At 38.2% G+C, this 20,316-nt stretch overlaps 1 protein-coding gene across 3 annotated transcripts in view; it reads left to right on the top strand.

Moving 5' to 3' along the window:
- Positions 1–8,739: 8,739 nt before the first annotated feature.
- The window catches only part of Calu (calumenin), a 32,643-nt gene continuing 21,066 nt past the window's right edge, over positions 8,740–20,316 (top strand). For 2 of the 3 annotated variants that reach the window (XM_013356041.4, XM_005319429.4), the window contains exons 1-2: positions 8,740–8,876; positions 18,589–18,820. In XM_013356041.4, coding sequence (XP_013211495.1) covers positions 18,600–18,820 — 221 coding nt within the window. In that variant the 5' untranslated portion in view covers positions 8,740–8,876; positions 18,589–18,599. Of the gene's footprint in view, positions 8,877–18,588; positions 18,821–20,316 lie in introns of those variants that run through there. The other variant, XM_078040272.1, reaches the window with a different exon arrangement.

Genomic DNA, 20,316 nt, shown 5'->3' with positions numbered 1-20,316 from the left:
TTTTAATTGATAAATACAAATTGTATTTAAAATCTCTCTGGCATTGCCGGGTACAGTGGCGCATGCCTCTGATCCCACCTACTGGGGAGGCTGAGGCAGGAGGATCATGAGTTCAAAGTCAGCCTCAGAGAGATCCAACATGGCAGCCGGCGCGGAGAGATCAAATCTCTGACCTCTTCAGCTGCGTGGGCATAGGGAGTCGTAAACTGTCTAAATGCTATTTGCTCAGGATCACAAGGCAATGCACAGCTGACGTGGATCTGGGGCGAACAGTCCGGGCCTCTCAGAACACACACCGAGCTGGGATCAGCTGCATTCAAGCTCTTGTTCGCCTGCTTCTCGCAGCCAAACCGCTATGACTCAGCACTAACGATCCCGCTGAAACAATTGGTCAGCCCTTCTGATCCTATGGAAGTAAATGACAACCGAGCCTTCATAGGCAGTGGCCACAGGATTGAAACAGGGCTTGAGAGAGACAGTCAGGACCCACCCTTACATTGGTCACCCGGTAAAGGAACGAACTGTCACCATTTGCATGGGATACCACCATGGCAGTGAACTGATGTCACCAAAACACAGCGGAGGAGATAACTTCATTGAACCAGTGGCAACAGGTGTGTAATCCCCTAGCCTTCCCTCTCCACACAGCGGGGGGGAAACCTTAAGGGCTCCTCCCCCCTCCCAGCTCTCCCGTGAGCTGGATAGCCAGAACGAGGGAATCAGGAGTGGCGCGGGACTTGCGGTCAAGAACTCCCGGCTACCGCTCCCACCAGTGCTGACAACTGAGGTCCCTTGCACCAGCTACAGGGGGCGTGGCTACCGGAGGGCAAGCAAATTCGCTGGGGGTTCTCAGCCCCAAGCTCTACAAACTTAGGGTCCGAGGGAATGGCAAACAGGGAGAGTGTGCCCAGGCGTTCATGAAAACAGAGCTCCCAGGAGCAGCAGACCTGGCATGTAGCCAATATTGTGGTGAGCGTCACCAGTGAGCGGGGCCTGGCTTGAGGAAAAGAGGGGAAGTGTCTAGACACAAGAGAAGGCCCTAGGCACCCAGGATTGGAGACCCGCCCAGTCTGGGAGGAAAAGCTGCTGCACAGTGATTGGTTCCCACCTATTGAGAGGAGAAGCTTGGCCCAGTGGGCACAGCTCCACCTACTGGAAGAGAAGTTAATCAAACTCTGACTGCATTTATTAATTTTTTTTAATTTGTTTTTTTTTTCATTTTTTGTTGTTGTTTTGTAAATTTTCAAAAAAATTTTTTTTAATTTTTTTATTATTTTATTTTTTTTAATTTTAATTTTCATTTTTTTATTATTATTTGTCTTTTCATTTCTTTTCAATTCTCTTATTCCCCCTTCCTCGAATTCTATCTGTTTACTCTCATTCTCTTTAATGACTTCTTCCCTTCCCTTCTAATACCTTTTCTCCCAAGCATCAAATAAATTTATAGGAGTAAACAGTAACTCAGCGTCAAAGAGAACAAGAAGTAACATGAGCAGCATGAAAAAGCAAGGAAGAAAAGGAGTACAAACAATGCAGGATAGCCTAAATATTCAGGAGGACCTAGAGCCATCAGAAAAATGGTCATATAAGGAACTCAAGGAATACCTTAGACAGATAGAATGGAACCTTAAAGAGGATACGAGACAGCAAATTCAAACAGTGAAAGAATACATTGAAAATGAATTACATAAACAGATAAAAGAATAAGTTAAGCATCTTTATCAGGAGTTAGAGATTATAAAAAAATCAAACAATAATTCTAGAAATGAAAGAAACTATAACCCAAATTAAAAACTCAAATGAGAGTATCACTAACAGAGTGGAACAAGTAGAAGCCAGAACGTCAGATAATGAAGACAAAATATTTCATCTTGAGAAGAGTCTAGCCAACTCAGAAAGGGAGGTAAAAAATCACGAGAAAAACATCCAAGAGATATGGGATAACATAAAAAACCAAATTTAAGAGTCATTGGGATAGAAGAAGGCACAGAGATTCAAACCAAGGGAATGAGTAACCTGCTGAATGAAATAATTACAGAAAACTTTCCAGAAATAAAAAAGGAAACGAATATACAAATTGTAGATGCATACAGGACACTGAGCACACAAAATCACAGTAGACCAACGCCAAGACACATTGTTATGAAGATATCCAATATACAAAACAAAGAGAAAATATTAAAAGCTACAAGAGAAAGGAGGCAGATTACATTCCGGGGTAAACCAATAAGGTTAACAACGGATTTTTCATCACAGACACTGAAAGCAAGAAGATCCTGGAACAACGTATTTCAAACACTGAAAGACACTGGATGCCAACCAAGAATTCTGTATCCAGCAAAATTAAGCTTCAGGTATGACAACGAAATAAAAATCTTTCATGATAAACAAAAGCTAAAAGAATTTGCAGCCAGAAAACCAGCATTGCAAAGCGTCTTGAGCAAAACACTACATGAGGAAGAAATGAAAAACAATAACCAAAACCATCAGTAGGAAGTGCCTCAGTAAAGACAGAGTACAGGGGAAAGCTAATCATGGAGAAACAAACTAAATTAGAAAAAAAAAAAGATAAATAATCAAACATGGCAGGAAGTACAAACCATATATCAATATTAACTCTAAACGTTAATGGCTTAAACTCTCCAATAAAGCGACATAGGCTGATAACATGGATTAAAAAAAACAAATCCAATAATATGCTGCCTCCAGGAGACACATCTGATTGGAAAAAAAATACACAGGCTCAGGGTGAAAGGATGGGAAAAAATATACCACGCACATGGTTCTCATAAGCAAGGAGGGGTGGCCATCCTCATATCGAATAAAATTGACTTCAAGACTAAGTTAATCAAAAGGGATAAGGAAGGACATTATATACTGTTAAAAGGAACTATTCACCAACAAGACATAACAATTATCAATATTTATGTACCAAATAATGGTGCTGCGACGTTGGTAAAACAAATTCTCCTCAAGTTCAAGAATCAAATAGACCACAACACAATAATTATGGGTGACTTCAACACGCCTCTCTCACCATTGGACAGATCCTCCAAACAAAATTTGAATAAAGAAACTATAGAACTCAATATCACAATCAATAACCTAGACTTAACTGACATATATAGAATATATCAACCATTATCAAGTGGATATACTTTTTTCTCAGCAGCACATGGATCCTTCTCAAAAATAGACCATATATTATGCCATAGGGCAACCCTCAGTAAATATAAAGGGGTGGAGATAATACCATGCATTTTATCTGATCATAATGGAATGAAACTGGAAATCAATGATAAAAGAAGAAAGGAAAAATCCTACATCACATGGAAAATGAACAATATGTTACTGAATTTTTTTCAGTAACATATTGTTCATATGATCAATGGGTTACAGAAGACATAAAGGAGGAAATCAAAAAATTCTTAGAGATAAATGAAAATACAGACACAACATATCAGAATCTATGGGACACAATGAAAGCAGTTTTAAGAGGGAAATTCATCACCTGGAGGTCATTCCTTAAAAAAAGGAAAAACCAACAAATAAATGAGCTCACACTTCATCTCAATGCCCTAGAAAAGGAAAAGCAAAACAACAGCAAATGTAGCAGAAGGCAAGAAATAATTAAAATCAGAGTGGAAATCAACGAAATTGAAACAAAAGAAACTATTGAAAAAATTAACAAAACTAAAAGTTGGTTCTTCGAGAAAATAAATAAGATTGACAGACCCTTAGAAATGCTAACGAAGAGAAGAAGAGAGAGAACTCAAATTATTAACATAGAGGATGAAAAAGGCAATATCACAACAGATGCTACAGAAATACAGAAGACAATTAGAAATTATTTTGAAAACCTATATTCCAATAAAATAGAAGATAGTGAAGACATCGATAAATTTCTTAAGTCATATGATTTGCCCAGACTGAGTCAGGAGGATACACACAATTTGAACAGACCAATATCAATGGATGAAATAGAAGAAGCAATCAAAAGACTACCAACCAAGAAAAGCCCAGGACCGGATGGGTATACAGCAGAGTTTTACAAAACCTTTAAAGAAGAATTAATACCAATATTTTTCAAGTTATTTCAGGAAATAGAAAAAGAGGGAGCTCTTCCAAATTCATTCTATGAGGCCAACATCACCCTGATTCTGAAACCAGAGAAAGGCACCTCAAAGAAAGAAAACTACAGACCAATATCTCTGATGAACCTAGATGCAAAAATCCTCAATAAAATTCTGGCGAATCGAATACAAAGGCACATCAAAAAAATTGTGCACCATGATCAAGTGGGATTCATCCCTGGGATGCAAGGATGGTTCAATATACAGAAATCAATAAATGTTATTCACCACATCAACAGACTCAAAGATAAGAACCATGTGATCATCTCAATAGACGCAGAAAAAGCATTCGACAAAGTACAGCATCCCTTTATGTTCAAGACATTAGAAAAACTAGGGATAACAGGAACTTACCTCAACATTGTAAAAGCTATCTATGCTAAGCCTCAGGCTAGCATCATTCTGAATGGAGAAAAATTGAAGGCATTCCCTCTAAAATCTATCACCACTTCTATTCAATATAGTTCTCGAAACACTGGCCAGAGCAATTAGACAGACGAAAGAAATTAAAGGCATAAAAATAGGAAAAGAAGAACTTAAATTATCTCTATTTGCAGATGACATGATTCTATACCTAGAAGACCCAAAAGGGTCTACAAAAAACTACTAGAACTAATAAATGAATTCAGCAAAGTGGCAGATATAAAATCAACACGCATAAATCAAATGCATTTCTGTATATCAGCGACAAAACTTCTGAAACAGAAATGAGGAAAAACACTCCATTCACAATATCTTCAAAAAAAATAAAATACTTGGGAATTAACCTAACAAAAGAGGTGAAAGATTTATACAATGAAAACTACAGAACCCTAAAGAGAGAAGTAGAAGAAGATCTTATAAGGTGGAAAAATATACCCTGTTCATGGATAGGCAGAACTAACATCATCAAAATGGCGATATTACCAAAAGTTCTCTACAGGTTTAATGCAATGCCAATCAAAATCCCAATGGCATTTCTTGTAGAAATAGATAAAGCAATCATGAAATTCATATGGAAAAATAAAAGACCCAGAATAGCAAAAGCAATTCTAAGCAGGAAGTGTGAATCAGGCGGTATAGCAATAACAGATTTCAAACTATATTACAGAGCAATAGTAAAAAAACAGCATGGTACTGGTACCAAAACAGGTGGGTGGACCAATGGTACAGAATAGAGAACACAGAGACTAATCCACAAAGTTACAACTATCTTATATTTGATAAAGGGGCTAAAAACATGCAATGGAGGAAGGATAGCATCTTCAACAAACGGTGTTGGGAAAACTGGAAATCCATATGCAATAAAATGAAACTGAATCCCCTCCTCTCACCATGCACAAAAGTTAACTCAAAATGGACCAAGGTGCTTGATATCAAATCAGAGACTCTGCGTCTGATAGAAGAAAAAGTTGGCTCTGATCTACATATTGTGGGGTCGGGCTCCAAATTCCTTAATAGGATACCCATATCTCAAGAGTTAATAACAAGAATCAACAAATGGGACTTACTTAAACTAAAAAGTTTTTTCTCAGCAAGAGAAACAATTAGAGGGGTAAATAGGGAGCCTACATCATGGGAACAAATTTTTACTCCTCACACTTCAGATAGAGCCTTAATTTCCAGAGTATACAAAGAACTCAAAAAATTAGACAATAAGATAACAAATATCCCAATAAACAAATGGGCCAAGGACCTGAACAGACACTTCTCAGAGGAGGACATACAATCAATCAACAAGTACATGAAAAAATGCTCACCATCTCTAGCAGTCAGAGAAATGCAAATCAAAACCACCCTAAGATACCATCTCACTCCAGGAAGACTGGCAGCCATTATGAAGTCAAACAACAACAAGTGCTGGCGAGGATGTGGGGAAAAGGGTACTCTTGTACATTGCTGGTGGGACTGCAAATTGGTGCGGCCAATTTGGAAAGCAGTATGGAGATTCCTGGGAAAGCTGGGAATGGAACCACCATTTGACCCAGCTATTGCCCTTCTCGGACTATTCCATGAAGACCTTAAAAGAGGGTACTACAGGGATACTGCCACATCGATGTTCATAGCAGCACAATTCACAATAGCTAGACTGTGGAACCAACCTAGATGCCCTTCAATAGATGAATGGATTAAAAAAAGCGGCATTTATACACCATAGAGCATTACGCAGCACTAAAAAATGACAAAGTCAGGGAATTTGCAGGAAATGGATGGCACTAGAGCAGATTATGCTTAGTGAAGCTAGCCAATCCCTAAAAAACAAATACCAAATGTCTTCTTTGATATAATGAGAGCAACTAAGAACAGAGCAGGGAGGAAGAGCAGGAAGAAAAGATTAAACAGAGACATGAGATGAGAGGGAAAGGGAGAGAAAAGGGAAATTGCATGGAAATGAAGGGAGACCATCATTGCTATACAAAATTACATATAAGAGGTTGTGAGTGGAATGGGAAAATAAACAAGGAGAGAAATGAATTACAGTAGATGGGGTAGAGAGAGAAGATGGGAGGGGAGGAGAGGGGGGATAGTAGAGGATAGGAAAGGTAGCAGAATACAATAGTCATTAATATGGCATTATGTAAAATTGTGGATGTGTAACCGACGTGATTCTGCAATCTGCATTTGGGGTAAAAAATTGGGAGTTCATAACCCACTTGAATCTAATGTATGAAATATGATATGTCAAGAGCTTTGTAATGTTGTGAACAACCAATAAAAAATAAAATAAAATAAAAGTCAGCCTCAGCAACATAGCATGGCACTTAGAGACTCAGTGATACCCTGTCTTTAAATAAAATACATAAAAGGGATGGGGATGTTGCTTAGCCCCTGGGTTCAAATCCAGATATACGTATATATATCTGGCATAAAGGTTTCATTTCTGTTTCCTTTTCCTTGCCAGGACAGGTCCCTATCCACAGGGAATGTCAAGGTTTGAGGGCTGTATCTCTAGCAGAATCTCACTACCTGTTCAGCCTTCACTATGACACTTCCAGAGTGGTGATTCTCCCACTTGGCTGTAGTTTCTTGAGGGCTGGGATGATGTCCCCTTCATTGTGCATCCACCAGTACCTAGCACAGTACCTGACTTCAGGTGGCATTTTAAAAAAGTTTTTTAAGTAATACCTCCTGTTTTATAGTCAATCCCTATTTGAAGATGTGCCTGTCTGAGAGAACCACTCTCAATCTCATTCCACAGGGCCCCCACATAGGCACAACTTTAGAAAACTTCCAAAGGAGACTCACAATTCCCATTGCCTTCAGCTTAGTGTCCTCAGACTATCAAGACCTCCATGCACCTATGTTTTTCTGCATGGCTTCCTCTCTTAACCTTTCTCAGTCCCTACCTGGCCTGAGAATTTACCCTCTGCTCTGCTTCCCCACTTGCTTTTATTTTTGCTATTCCTTTTGCTGACTAGTCCATTTGGGATTTTCTTAGTCTAGCCTGAGTCACACCTTCCTATGAATCCCTCTCCGGCTACCACCAAGGGTCACTGGCACTCCTTTATTTGAATACCCAGAGCATTAGTTGTCAGTCTTTCATCTTGGCACTTTAAACTAACTTGCTTTGCATTTAAATGTTTCATGAACTTACTACTTCTCTTAACTGAATTTTAAACTATAGAGGCTTTATGTTAAGAATTTAGGTATGCAGTCCAGTAGTGTAGAAAATAGAGTACGCTTCATCGGTATTTGTTTCAATTCATGACACTAAAATGAACAAGTGAGTTATATCCTGTGTTTCTCCTAAACCAGGGATACACAATGAAGTCTACTTCTTCAGTTTAATTTGTATTACTGAGCAATTTCTCGGACCTGGGCAGTAAGCTCAGGGCTGTAAATACAAAGAATAGGCAGATCTCTACTCTGGAAGTTATTTGGGGAACTTAGTCGTTTCCCAGAGTAAGTTATTATAGATAAGCAATGTTATACAATAAAATTTGGTAGTGTACTGAAGATACAAAGTGCTATGAAGGCAAATAAGTGTTATTATGCTTAGTGGGGTCAGGAAAGGTTCCTAGAGCTAACAACTGAACTGGGACTTCTACTGGCCTTCACAAACAGAAAATTAAGAAAATGAATTTATTCCAGGCAAAGGAAGACGCTTGGTGAACAAAGATCACAGAAATGTGAAAGGACAAGTAGTTAAGGAAAGACTAGACGATGGTGGCCAGAGCACTATAAGTGAAGGGGCGTGGTGGGAGACAAAGCTAAAAGATACAGGATAGCCAGAGAGAAGAGCTTCCACTAGATGCCACGTCTGGGCAGCAAGGTTTAAGGGTAAGAGATTGAGACTGTTCACCATTGTAATGGCGGTGACCGTAAAAAACGGATTTACGGTCTTGTGGGCATGAAGATTACTAGCAAGGTAATTCCAGACATCCTGTGGAGGCAGAGTCACGCGCTATGAATGGGGACGTGGCGTCCGGACAGCCGCGCCTACACGCCGCCCAAGCACCAGGCTGGGGCCTGCAGCAGGTCCAGGGACTAGACTTGGGCGGGAATCAGCTCCACGCAACTCGGCGCGCTCGCGGGGACGTGGCGCTTTCCAGCCTATCCGGGCTACGCAATTGTGGGGCCAATGGCTACTCGGGAAAGCTCTGCGTCGACGGGGGGCTTGTTGATGATTGGTTGGGAAGCCGCGGCGAGGCGGATGAGGGCGGGGCGCAGACTCGCTTCCGGTTGGGCGGTGCTTTCGCGTGTGAGCTGAGCCGGTGGGTGAACCGCGGCCACCGTGACTTGGGCTGTGAGGCTGCGAGAAAGGTAGGTATCGTGGTGCTCAAGCCTTCTGCCGCCGCCGTGTCCTTATCGCTTTCTTTCTGTCCTAGAGCCTTGCTACTGGAGAGGCGTGGGCATTTTTTTCATTATTAGCTCGTGTCTCTGCTAGTGCCGGAGTCCAGGCCTGAGCCTTTCCAGGATTCCAGGGCCCGGGGCGCTCCTCCTGGGATGGAACTCCCAGCTAGCATTCCCGCACGCTGTGAGTGCTGCGTCGCGTCAAACTTTGGCTCCCTAACTCATGTCTTGTTGGGTAATGTTTTGTGCCTGGCTTGCCAGTGTCCTTGCCCTCGGGTTCCTGATCTACACCCTTCACAGTGTCCCTCGGACTAGAGGGTCACTTTTGTTTGCCTCCTGAAGGTCGGAGAACTGTAAGGAAGGGTTATTGAATCTGCTGCCTGCCACCTCCCACTCCCCCGCCAGCCTAGATCTGCCAGCCCCTCCCCAAGGCCACATCCCGGGAGTTGGGTGCCTCTGCCAAGAAAGTCGTGTTCGCTGACTTAAAGGGTGTAGGAAGAGGGTGGAAATTACGAATGAAGACCCTACGTGATTTTTTTTTTTAGAATATCTTATATAATTGCAAAGAAAAACAGAAATTTTTGAGCTCCGGTGTTTGGTGCATAGTTGAGTCAGCAACAAGAACGGTCTTAAACGCATTATTAAGGAATTGCTCTTTTTTTAACCTTGTTTTATTGCTTCCAACCTTAGATCCCAGTTCTGACTTTATCATACTGTGTTATGAAGTAAACTTAATTCCCTGCAGCTGCCATGATTAAGAGTTGTTGAGTGGTTTGAAGTTTGGAAAGCTGCTTTTGTATCAAGGAAAAAACTTCCTGGATCTCCTGCTAAAATTTTTGGGCTTTTTGTTTGAATTTCTTAGTGTACATAGTCCCCGAGAAGTGGATTTTTGTTTGTTTGTTTTGAGAACTGAAATGCTTTCACTTCCTAAGTTGGACCATAAAGTCAACGTTAATGAATTGTGAATAGGTTGCATCTAGTTTTTTTTTTTTCTAGTATTTTATTGAGCTTTGGGAGTAGAGAACCCCAGAATCTCTGATAAATTACTGTTTGCCATGGAAAGAAACTTGACCTAAGACAAATGCATTTTTTTACCTCATTAGATGAGCTAACCAAGTATCAAATAATAGTCATCACTGAAGAATTTGTGGAACAGTTGAAATGAGGGATCAGAGATAATCTATGAATTGTATTTGTAGATAAAATGATTTCCCTAGGCCTGATCTGAGTATTCAGCAATTCAAGGGTTTCTATTTTCTTTTTCTTAGAATTACAACTAGGAGAGCCATAAACTACAAAAATCTAATGAGTATTCTAGAGTGTATGGTGCTCAGTAGAGCTTTGAAACCAATGTCTCATCATTATTTGCTTCCATTCATCCAGTAATGTATCAAGAGATACTTACTGTAGCAGTATCTATGCATTCATCACACAATCTGTACATTGGTACTACAGATTTTCTGTAACATGGAAATGCCAGGGATGTTGGAGGGATAGCAGTATAGTCAGGAATAGCAATTAGAAATGCCTGTTAGGATATAAGGCCCTAGATCCTGCCAGGAGTGATAGCTCACCCCTGTAATCCCAGCAGCTCAGGAGACTGAGGCAGGAGGATTGGGAATTCAAAGCCAAAGCCAGCCTCAGCAACAGGGAAGCACTAAGCAACTCAGTGGGACTCTGTCTCTAAATAAAATACAAAATAGGGTTAGACTGTGGCTCAGGGGTTGAATGCCCCTGAGTTCAATCTCCAGTACTCCCTAAAAAGAAAAAGGCCCTAGATCCTCTCTCTCTGAGCTTTTCAATATGGATGTTGCTGATGTTGCAATTTATGTATTAGAGTTAAGACAGCTGAAATAACACTTTTGAAAGTAGCTGGCTTTTAGCCAGATCCAGTAAGGGGAATTGGGTTGGAGAACACAAACAGGCAGCACCATAGTACTGCCCAGTACTACCCACTTAATCTGATAAAATGTTATCTAAAAAGTGCAAGACAGTGCATTAGAAACTATAGAGGGAGAAAAATTTATAATAGCTAGATGAAGAAATTCTCCCAAATATGTAGAATCTGTAGGGGAACTAAGGAGATAACTTAAAGTAGCCTGTGATCATGATTATGGAGTGCTACAAACAAATGTAGAATTAGTACTGATCACTTCCAGCTTGAGTGATCATAGTAAATAGGTCTTTTCATCTAGAATTTTAAAACAATTTATAGGCATTTGACCCTGAAGAAAGGTTGAGCTAAAATAACTACCAAGTTCTGAAGATTTCATGTGTATTACCAATACACAAAATTAACAAACATCAAATCTCTTGTTTCTATATTTTGCATAGCACTCTTATAATACTTAATTATGTATTAAAGTTTCATCAACCAAAAGGAGACGTTTTTCTTCCAGAATTTCTAGAACTTTTTTCTTACAAGAAAATTTTTGATTTTGTAGCCAGAAAAATTTCAGGTTTCTGCTGGGTTGCTTTGATTATAGAACTAATGAAGCTTGGACCATTAGTTTCCTTATCAGGTATTTTCCTTCAACAGCTAAATTTTGTACTTTTATATACTTAGCAGTCTTGTAAATGAATTCCCACTGCCACAATTAATAAGAATGTATTAATGAACTAATATAAATTCACTGTCACTAGAGAAATATTAAATAAGTGGCTTGTCAGTGTTATGTCTCCTGTCAAATTATGAAGGATGACATTATTTTTTCAGATTTTATAACCTAGGCCTTGGTACAGTTGAGTATAGGTAAATTGCTGTCAGGCTGTTAACCATAATCTCCAATTGAAGTAGACACTTAAGCAGTGAGATTCCATTTTGGCTACATTATGGAGAAATGCCTTTTCTGCTGAATGTCCAGCTCAGAGAACTGGAATTTTACCACCACACCCATTTCTCCCACTGATTAAAGTTGAGCAATGGGTCTATGGTCACCCGTAATTGGGGGATCTCTTATTGTTTTTATTCCTGAGAAGTTGAATTTAATTTTAAACATCTGAATTTCCTGAAACAGTCTACTTTCTGTGATCAATGGATTTTTTTTTAATCAAAAGTAGGAAGGAAGGAATGGGGATAGAGGTAAGAATTTAGAGCTTTCAAGGAAATTTTTGCATATATAAAATAGATTTCATATGACTCATTGTTATTAAAATCAAACTTATGTCATTAATCTTTTCTCCTTTAGATTACTGAAATAATTCATGATAATAACTTTGCAGAAGACCATTATTGGTGACATACTACAAAAGGATGCTAGCTACTTGATAACCTTTTCTGTTCTAGGCCTTTAGTTTGTAACTCTGTAACATGGTTCTGTCCAGTAGAAGTATAATACCAGACACCTGTGTCATTTTAAATTTTCAGAGGAAAATTTTTAAACAGGTGAATTAATTTTGATACATTTTATGTGGTGTAATACATAAAATAGTATACTTTTGATATAAAATATAACACTATAAATGTGGCATTAACCACATAAAGTAAGGTATTAGGATTCATGTGGATAATGGCTAGACATTTTTTTCTTTTTTAGAAAAAAAAATATTAGATGCTGCTGAGCGTGGTGGCTCACACCTATAATCCCAACAGCTTGGGAGGCTGATACAGGAGGATCTCGAGTTCAAAGCCAGCCTCAGCAATGGCGAAGTTCTAAACAATTCATTGAGACCCTGTCTCTAAATGAAATACAAAAATAGGCCTGGGGATGTGGCTCAGTGGTCAAGTACCCCTGAGTTCAATCCCTGATACTGAAAAGTGTGTGTGTGTGTGTGTGTGTGTGTGTGATACTGTGAAAAATGTGTGTGTGTGTGTATATACATGATACTACTGTTGATAAAGGAGGGACAGAATTTTAGAGAAACTTATAGGATATTTGATATTGGGAGAAGGAGAGGTTCATTTTTCACAACCCTTGGTTTACCTTCTACATCACATGTTAGAGCTCATACAGCTAAGTTTTCATTTGTATGTCATAAATTTTTCTAATATGTTAATTTTTGATGTGTAGCTGTGCTGAAGTCGGTAGAGAAGTGAGAAGGGTCCTTTAGCTTGGAGCTTTCTAACTTTTGAGTTCAGTGTGGTTAAAAAAAGAATGATAGAGTTCAGATTCGGGTTCAGAAATGAACTCTATTAATGTAGTTCTTCATATGCCTTGTATGAAAAACTTATGCTGCTGCTTTTCATTTTTTCCCACATAAAATATCCTTTGTCTTATAAGGATATCCTTTGTTTCTACTTGAAATTTTATATGTATATGGATTTTCTATTTTTGTGTGTCTATATTCATAAAACAAGAGGCCTTTTGTTAGAGAGTCTCATAGTCAGGAGCTGGTATATGTGGGCACAAAGAGCTTTTTCCCCCTCAAATAGAAGTTATTTAAAGTGCAGATTTTTGCATTGCTTATTGCAGAGAGGTGAAGATTAGGTAGGACCATTGGCCTTGTCCGTCAGGTGGTCCTTGATGAATTTTTTTGGCAGTTTCATCAGTGGTAAGATAGAAAGCCAGATTTTAGGTGATGGTGGATGTTGAAGCAGAGGCAGCAGTGTACACGCCTGTGGGTATGCGAAAGCAAGCTGGAAGAAATAACTGTCTGGGAAAGACTGATTTGGGATGGTAGAGACTTGAGAAGTGTTGATTAATGAAATGTGGGAGCCTGTAGGGAAGTGGGGATGGCAAAATTAAGAGAGTAGAAGGAAAGAAAAATGAATACATGATAAAGCCAGATCTTTATTGTCTTTGGGATTCTTATGTTCTTGTATCAAAATATTAAGTCAGACATAAATGTAGTATTCCCTCTAAATCACAAAGTGAATCAATTTGTTGTATTTCTGTATGCTACATGTCTCCAAACTGTACAGTTTCTACTCTTTCCAGGACCCAAGTGTTTAGCCATTTATTCATTTTGGAATATTTGGGGTTTGCAAGAGTTGTTAGGGTATTATGCTGTATTTTATTCTAAAGACATATTTAACCACTTTCAACATTTTTCTAAACGTGAAGTTCCCTTATTAGTAGTCATAAGGGAAATCCCTTGTTACAGTGACTCCTGATTTTACTTGCCTCTGTAAGCTTCTGGCATAGCTATTGCTTGATCATGTTACCAACATCAACAGCATATCCTGTTCCTCAGTTCATAAAATTGTATTTATCTAAAGAATTATTTAGTTTTGGGTAGAAATTTCATTTTATCTTAAAATAGATTCTAATAGCCAACTTTGATGTTGAATTTAAAAGAGCCACTAAGTCTCTGATTTTCTCTGTACTGTTCAACTGATGTAACTGATAGACTAAATTATTGAAGGGTCAGCTGAAATGTTATTTGCCTTGACCAATATTTTACTTAAAAAATTTTTTTTCTTATGTTTCAAAGATAGATATGCATTTTTCCTTTAATCTTTTGAAATACAGCTTGAAAATATCTGTTTTGCCACCTACTATTGAAAAGATTTTTTTAATGTTTAAATTAAAAGGTAATACATATGAGAGAGTGCTTATTTACAAAAATTAAATGTGCACTAAAGTTCACTTCCATAGTGGTCTCACTGACCCACTGCACTCCTGTGTCTTTTCCCTTGAGCCTAGAGATTACTACTGTTTACACGTGGGTGTTTATTTGACCACCCCATTTTCTTGTGTGTGTTATATTTTATATATATTTAAACAACCTGGGGAGACTCTTTACTTTTTTTTTGCTTTTAAAATGATATCTTGAGCTGAGCGCTGTGGCACATACCTGTAATCCCAGTGGCTCAGGAGGCTGAGGCAGGAAGATCGAGAGTTTAAAGGCACCCTTAGCAACTTAGCAAGGCCTTAAGCAACTCAGCCAGATGCTTTCTCAAAATAAAATATAAAAAGGGCTGGGTGTATGACTCAGTAGTTGAGTGCCCCTGGGTTTAATCCCCAGTACCTTCCTCCACCTCCACTTCCACCCTCCAAAAAGAGAGATCTTGACATTATTTTTTAAATTGCTTTTTATACTTAATGTATCTTGGTGAGTGCTCTTTCACTGAAGATAGATCCACTTCATTCTTTTTAAACTCTGTGTACTTTTCCTTTATGTAGATTTAATGTCTTACCAGTTCTCTGGTATAGCTTGTTTCCAATTATTTTATTTTATTAAACTTTTATTTATTTATTTTTTTAGTCATAATGACAGTAGAATGCATTTTGATATATAATACATACATGGAATGTACATACATCAATCATATTGTCTATTCTATTCTGCTGCCCTTCCTATCCTCCCTACTCCTCCCCTCCTCTCCCATCCTTTCTCTCTATCCAATGTAATGTGACACACTTTTTTTTTTCTTTTTCTCATTACAACATCATATATGTATTCTGTATAACAATGAGGTTCTACTTCCATCTTCTGTGCAACTCTCCAATTATTTTAATAACTAAAAATTCTCATGCTGGTTGCCGTGGTATGCACCTGTAATCCCAGCTACTCAGAGAGACTGAGGGAGGAGAATCACACGTTCAATGCTAGCCTGGAAAACTTTGCAAGACCCCATCCCAAAATAAATTAAGAGGTCAGTAGCTGTGGTTAAGTGGTAAAGCACCCTAAATTCAATCGCCAGTACCCAAAAATTAAAACAAAAAACAAGCTGTCATCATTGAACATCTTCTTATGGTATCTTTGTACAATTTGTGTGTTTTGATGGAATGGAATGAAAATGTTGAGGAAGTTTCAGAAGTATAACCAAATCTAACATTGGTGGGAGCAGTATAAGAAAGATAACACTTTCTACCCCCTTTCTCTATGGATCTCGTGATCTTGCTTTCTCCTTGCTTCCTCTGATGGATTTTCATCAGTCTTAATTATCACATCATTGGGTAACAGGTTCTTTTTTTTGTTTTTAATATTTTTAGTTGTAGATAGACACAATAACTTTATTTTTTTTATGTGGTACTGGGGATAGAACCCAGTGTCTCACACATGCCAGATAAGCGCTCTACCACTGAGCCACAACCCCAGCCTAACCATCTCTTTTGAGAATGGGTGCTTAGGGAGTAACCACCCCTGATTACCTCCTTAGCTACCTTTCTTTTTTTCTTTTTCCTTTGTATTTATTTTTTAGTTGTAGTTGGACACAATGTCTTTATTTTATTAATTTTTATGTGGTGCTAAGGATCGAACCCAGGGCCCCCCACATGCCAGGCAGTGCTCCACCGCTGAACCACAACCCCAGCTCTCTTTTTTTCTTTTTTAAAAATATTTTTTAATTGTCAGTGGACCTTTATTTTATTTATTTATATGTGGTGCTGAGATTCAAACCCAGTGCCTCACACGATGCTAGGCAAGAACTGTACAATCCCAGTCCTTTAGCTATATTTCTTTTCATTTTATTGGCGCTGATCTATTTACTCTGTAATGCTTTCTACTCTGATGCTGTATCCTCTATCAGTCCAGGACTTCTCCCTTCCCCTGCTTTCCCAGTGATTGTATCCTGTGCCCTTTGTGCTCTTTCATAGCCTGGAAGATGTTCATGGAGGCCTCAGCTTGTGTCTTTCTATATAGTCAGCACTATAGGTTGTGTGGCAATTAAACTTATTTCTCTATTTGCTTTCCTTTTTATAGGATCTTTATATAACATATTCACCTTTAGCTGTACTGGGCTTTTTTTTTTTTTTAATTCAAAGGGCTGTATAAATCCAAGTTAATATAACCTACGTTTTTAGCTATTAATTGGGACTTACAAGAAAAATGGACTTACATTGAAAGGTGTGTAATATATTGGGATGTTTGATTTCCTTATTCCCTGACTCAATTCACTTCCTTCATTCTGGTTCCCAAAACTTTGAGACAGGATCAAGATAAGGAATTTTATAGGGATTCTGAATTGAGAACTTGTAGAAGTTATGCTGAAAGAATTTTTAAATTTTTATCAGTATTTACATAGAAACTGTGAATGCTTAGACTAGCTAGGTCCATTAGTGACATCCTGAGGAAGGTGAAATCTGTGACTGGTTTAAAATGCTGATTAGGACGGGGTGTAATTCATTTAACTCTCCTGTAGTACAGGATCCCTGTGTACTGTAGCCTTCTATTAGTTTCCTAGGGCTGCTGTAACAAACTGTTACAAACTTGAGTGAATTAAAAGAATAGAATTTTATTGTTGTTCAGTTCTGGAGGCTAAAAGTTCAAAGTCATAGGTGTGGGCAGGACCATAATCTCTGAAGACTTTAGGGGAGGATCCTTCCATAGCTAATCCTGGCTTCTGCTATTAACAGTCTTTGGCATTTCTTGACATGTAGATTCATCACTTCAATCTCTTCCTCTTTCAGTATATGGCACTCTCATTCAGTGTGTCTGTGTTCAAATTATTGTCTAATAAGGACTCCAGTCTTTGGATTAGAGCCCACTCTAGAGTAACATGACTTCATTTTAACTTGATTACATCTGCAAAAATCCTCTACTTCCAAATAAAGTCAGTCAAAGGTACCAGGGATTAGGCATAATGGGAGATGAGTGAGCAATAATGTGAAATTGCAAAAACTTATTCTCACTGGGGGCAGGAACATTCAAAGTCCATGTTCCACTGATGGAAGATTAATTTAAAAATGAAAACCTAGGGGCTGGTTTGTGGCTCAGTGGTAGAGCCTTGCCTGGTATGTGTGAGGTACTGGGTTTAATTCTAGGTACTGCGTATAAATAAATAAATAAATGTCCATCGACAACTAAAATTTTTTTCTTTAAATGAAAGCCTAGGAAAACCTTTCCCCTTGGTTTTTAAATTTTAAGTTTTTTGTTTGTTTTTACCTCTATGGCCTTAACCTCTGGACATTACTGTGGGATATCTATAGAGTGTGCTAAACAGGTATTTAACTCAAAGCTTTTCTGCAGATTTTTAATCACATTTTTTCAATAAAATGTTCCAGCTTTGTGCTTGTTCATGAAGTTCCCTGTGATTACAGAGCAGCAGTGTGGAGGTCTGGAGAAGAGCCTGGGAATCTGTATTTGAATAGTACTCCTTGTGATTCTTATGTTTGAGCAAGTTTGAGAAACCCAACTGTACAAAGGGATAAAGAAGTTCTTATGACAGGACCATCTAACTGGTTTGGTTTTTGATGGTGATTCAGGGTTGAACTGGGACTTGAAAAAATTGGTGTTATAGAACAAGGAAACTATTCAATATTTCATTAGTTCCTAATGGGATGGTCATCAGAATCATGGGAGAAGCATTTAAATATACAGATGCAACTTCGGAGATTCTAAATCAATGGGGAAACTTACTTAAAAACGCTTCCTAAGTGACTAATAACCAGCCAAGTTTGAAGACCATACCACTAATATAGTATAAAAAAATTAAGGATTTGGAGTCAGGATTTAAATCTTGGTCCTATGACTTTAAACTGTTATCAACTCAGACAAAAGGATTAAAGTTCTATTTTGATGTCTTTTATAGAGACACTACTTACAAAAAGATTTTAGCTATAAATTCCTTATCAACTTAAAATCGATGAAGAACACTGGTAAAAATTTCCCACCATCATAATCTTGAGATTTCAATAATCTTCCATATTTATTGTGTGGATTAAATAAAATACTTGGGTAATATAACTGACTTGCATAGACTTGTATGTATATTAAAAATTTAACTGGTACATGAATGTTTTCTTGTTTAATTGTTAACTTATTGTCTCCTTTATCAACTGCCTTTTGTTTTCTTAAGATCCGATTATCATGGACCTGCGACAGTTCCTTATGTGCTTGTCCCTGTGCACAGCCTTTGCCTTGAGCAAACCCACAGAAAAGAAGGACCGTGTACATCATGAGCCTCAACTTAGCGACAAAGTTCACAATGATGCTCAGAGTTTTGATTATGATCACGATGCCTTCTTGGGTGCTGAAGAAGCAAAGACCTTTGATCAGCTGACACCAGAAGAGAGCAAGGAAAGGCTTGGGTAAGGTGCCAGATCTCAAGGGGCTACTTAGGGTAATACCATTCTTTGTAAATCAGCTGATTCTTTTTTTCTTTTCTGGTTTAGTCACCACTAAATTTATACTGAACCCTGTCTTCTGAAAGCTAACCACAGAATTGCTACCACTAAAATTTAATTAAGTGCCTGCTTTTCTATATTTCTCCATTGAATAACAATTTGTATCTCATTCTACAAAGCAAAATCATTTTTTAATAAAAGTACCAGGTACTGCAGGACCCATCTTGAACTGTATTGTCTTGATCTCAGAACATTAAATGGGCCATCTTTATCTCTGCTGCTTTTAATTTTGAAAAATAGTTTGTGACCTATTTATTCATTATTGCCCAAGCCTAGTCTTTGGGAAAAAATTGCAGATTTTACCCCTGGACTATCACTTTCTGTACAGTTTATAATTTTCAGAGTGTCCTTCAACACAATCCAAAGCAACCTTGCCTTTTAGAGATTATAGCAAGTAATGGTCTTATTGTCATAGCTTCAGTAATGGCTGGGCCATAGTCAGGTTCTATGACTCTCTGAGCAGATAGCCTTTCACCTAGAGAGTTTATTTAGTAGAATCCCAGCTGATTATTTCTAATTGGAGGTCCTAGAATGTCCTTTGGGTCTTCTAAGGCCTTGCTTTAAAAGAAAAAGTCAATTTTGTGAAAAAAAATTTCTCTTCAATGAGCACTGTTGGTGCAGCTTTCTGAACTCTACTCCAGAGATTTGTGTGGAAGTTGTACCACTCAGTAATTTCCAAAAATATTTTGCCATCGGGGATAGTGCTATGATATAAGGCATTATTATAGAGTTTACTTTATACTTCAATTTAACATTCTTTATTTGTGTTATCTGCTGACTAAAAGGTACAATATTTTATTCTTCAACAGTAACAGAAAGTAATTAAAAGATTTTGCTATACAACCAGCTATCCCAAGACATTTGAAAGTAGATATAGTTGGATACAGTGGTAAACTTCTATAATACCCAAAATTTAGGAAGCTGAAGCAGGAGGATTACAAGTTCAAGGCCAGGCTGGGCAATGCAGTAAGACCCTGTCTAGTAATAAAAAGGGTTGAGTACTATAGAGTGCCCCTGAGTTCAATCCCCAGTATCATCAAATAAAGGAAAGAGGCTAGATATAGAAACCATATATCAGCCAGGTGCAGTGGCACATGCCTGTATTCCCAGCAACTCAAGAGGCTGAGGCAGGAGAATCGTGAGTTCAAAGCCAGTCTCAGCAGATTAGCAAAGCACTTAGCAACTCAGTGAGACCCTGTCTCTAAATAAAATATTAAAAAAAAAAAAAAAAGCCTGGTCATGTGGCTCAGTGGTTAAGCGCTGTAGGTTCAGAAAAAAGAAAGAAACCATCTATCAAAAAGTCAGTCTTGGGCTGGGGTTGCTGGGTTCAATTCTCAGCACCACATGTAAATAAATAAAATAAAAAGGTCTATCGACAACTTAAAAAAAATAAAAGTCTT

This window comes from Ictidomys tridecemlineatus, chromosome 2, assembly GCF_052094955.1.
Source record: "Ictidomys tridecemlineatus isolate mIctTri1 chromosome 2, mIctTri1.hap1, whole genome shotgun sequence".
Lineage (NCBI taxonomy): Eukaryota > Metazoa > Chordata > Mammalia > Rodentia > Sciuridae > Ictidomys > Ictidomys tridecemlineatus.
This window is presented reverse-complemented; position numbering and strand designations above follow the sequence as displayed.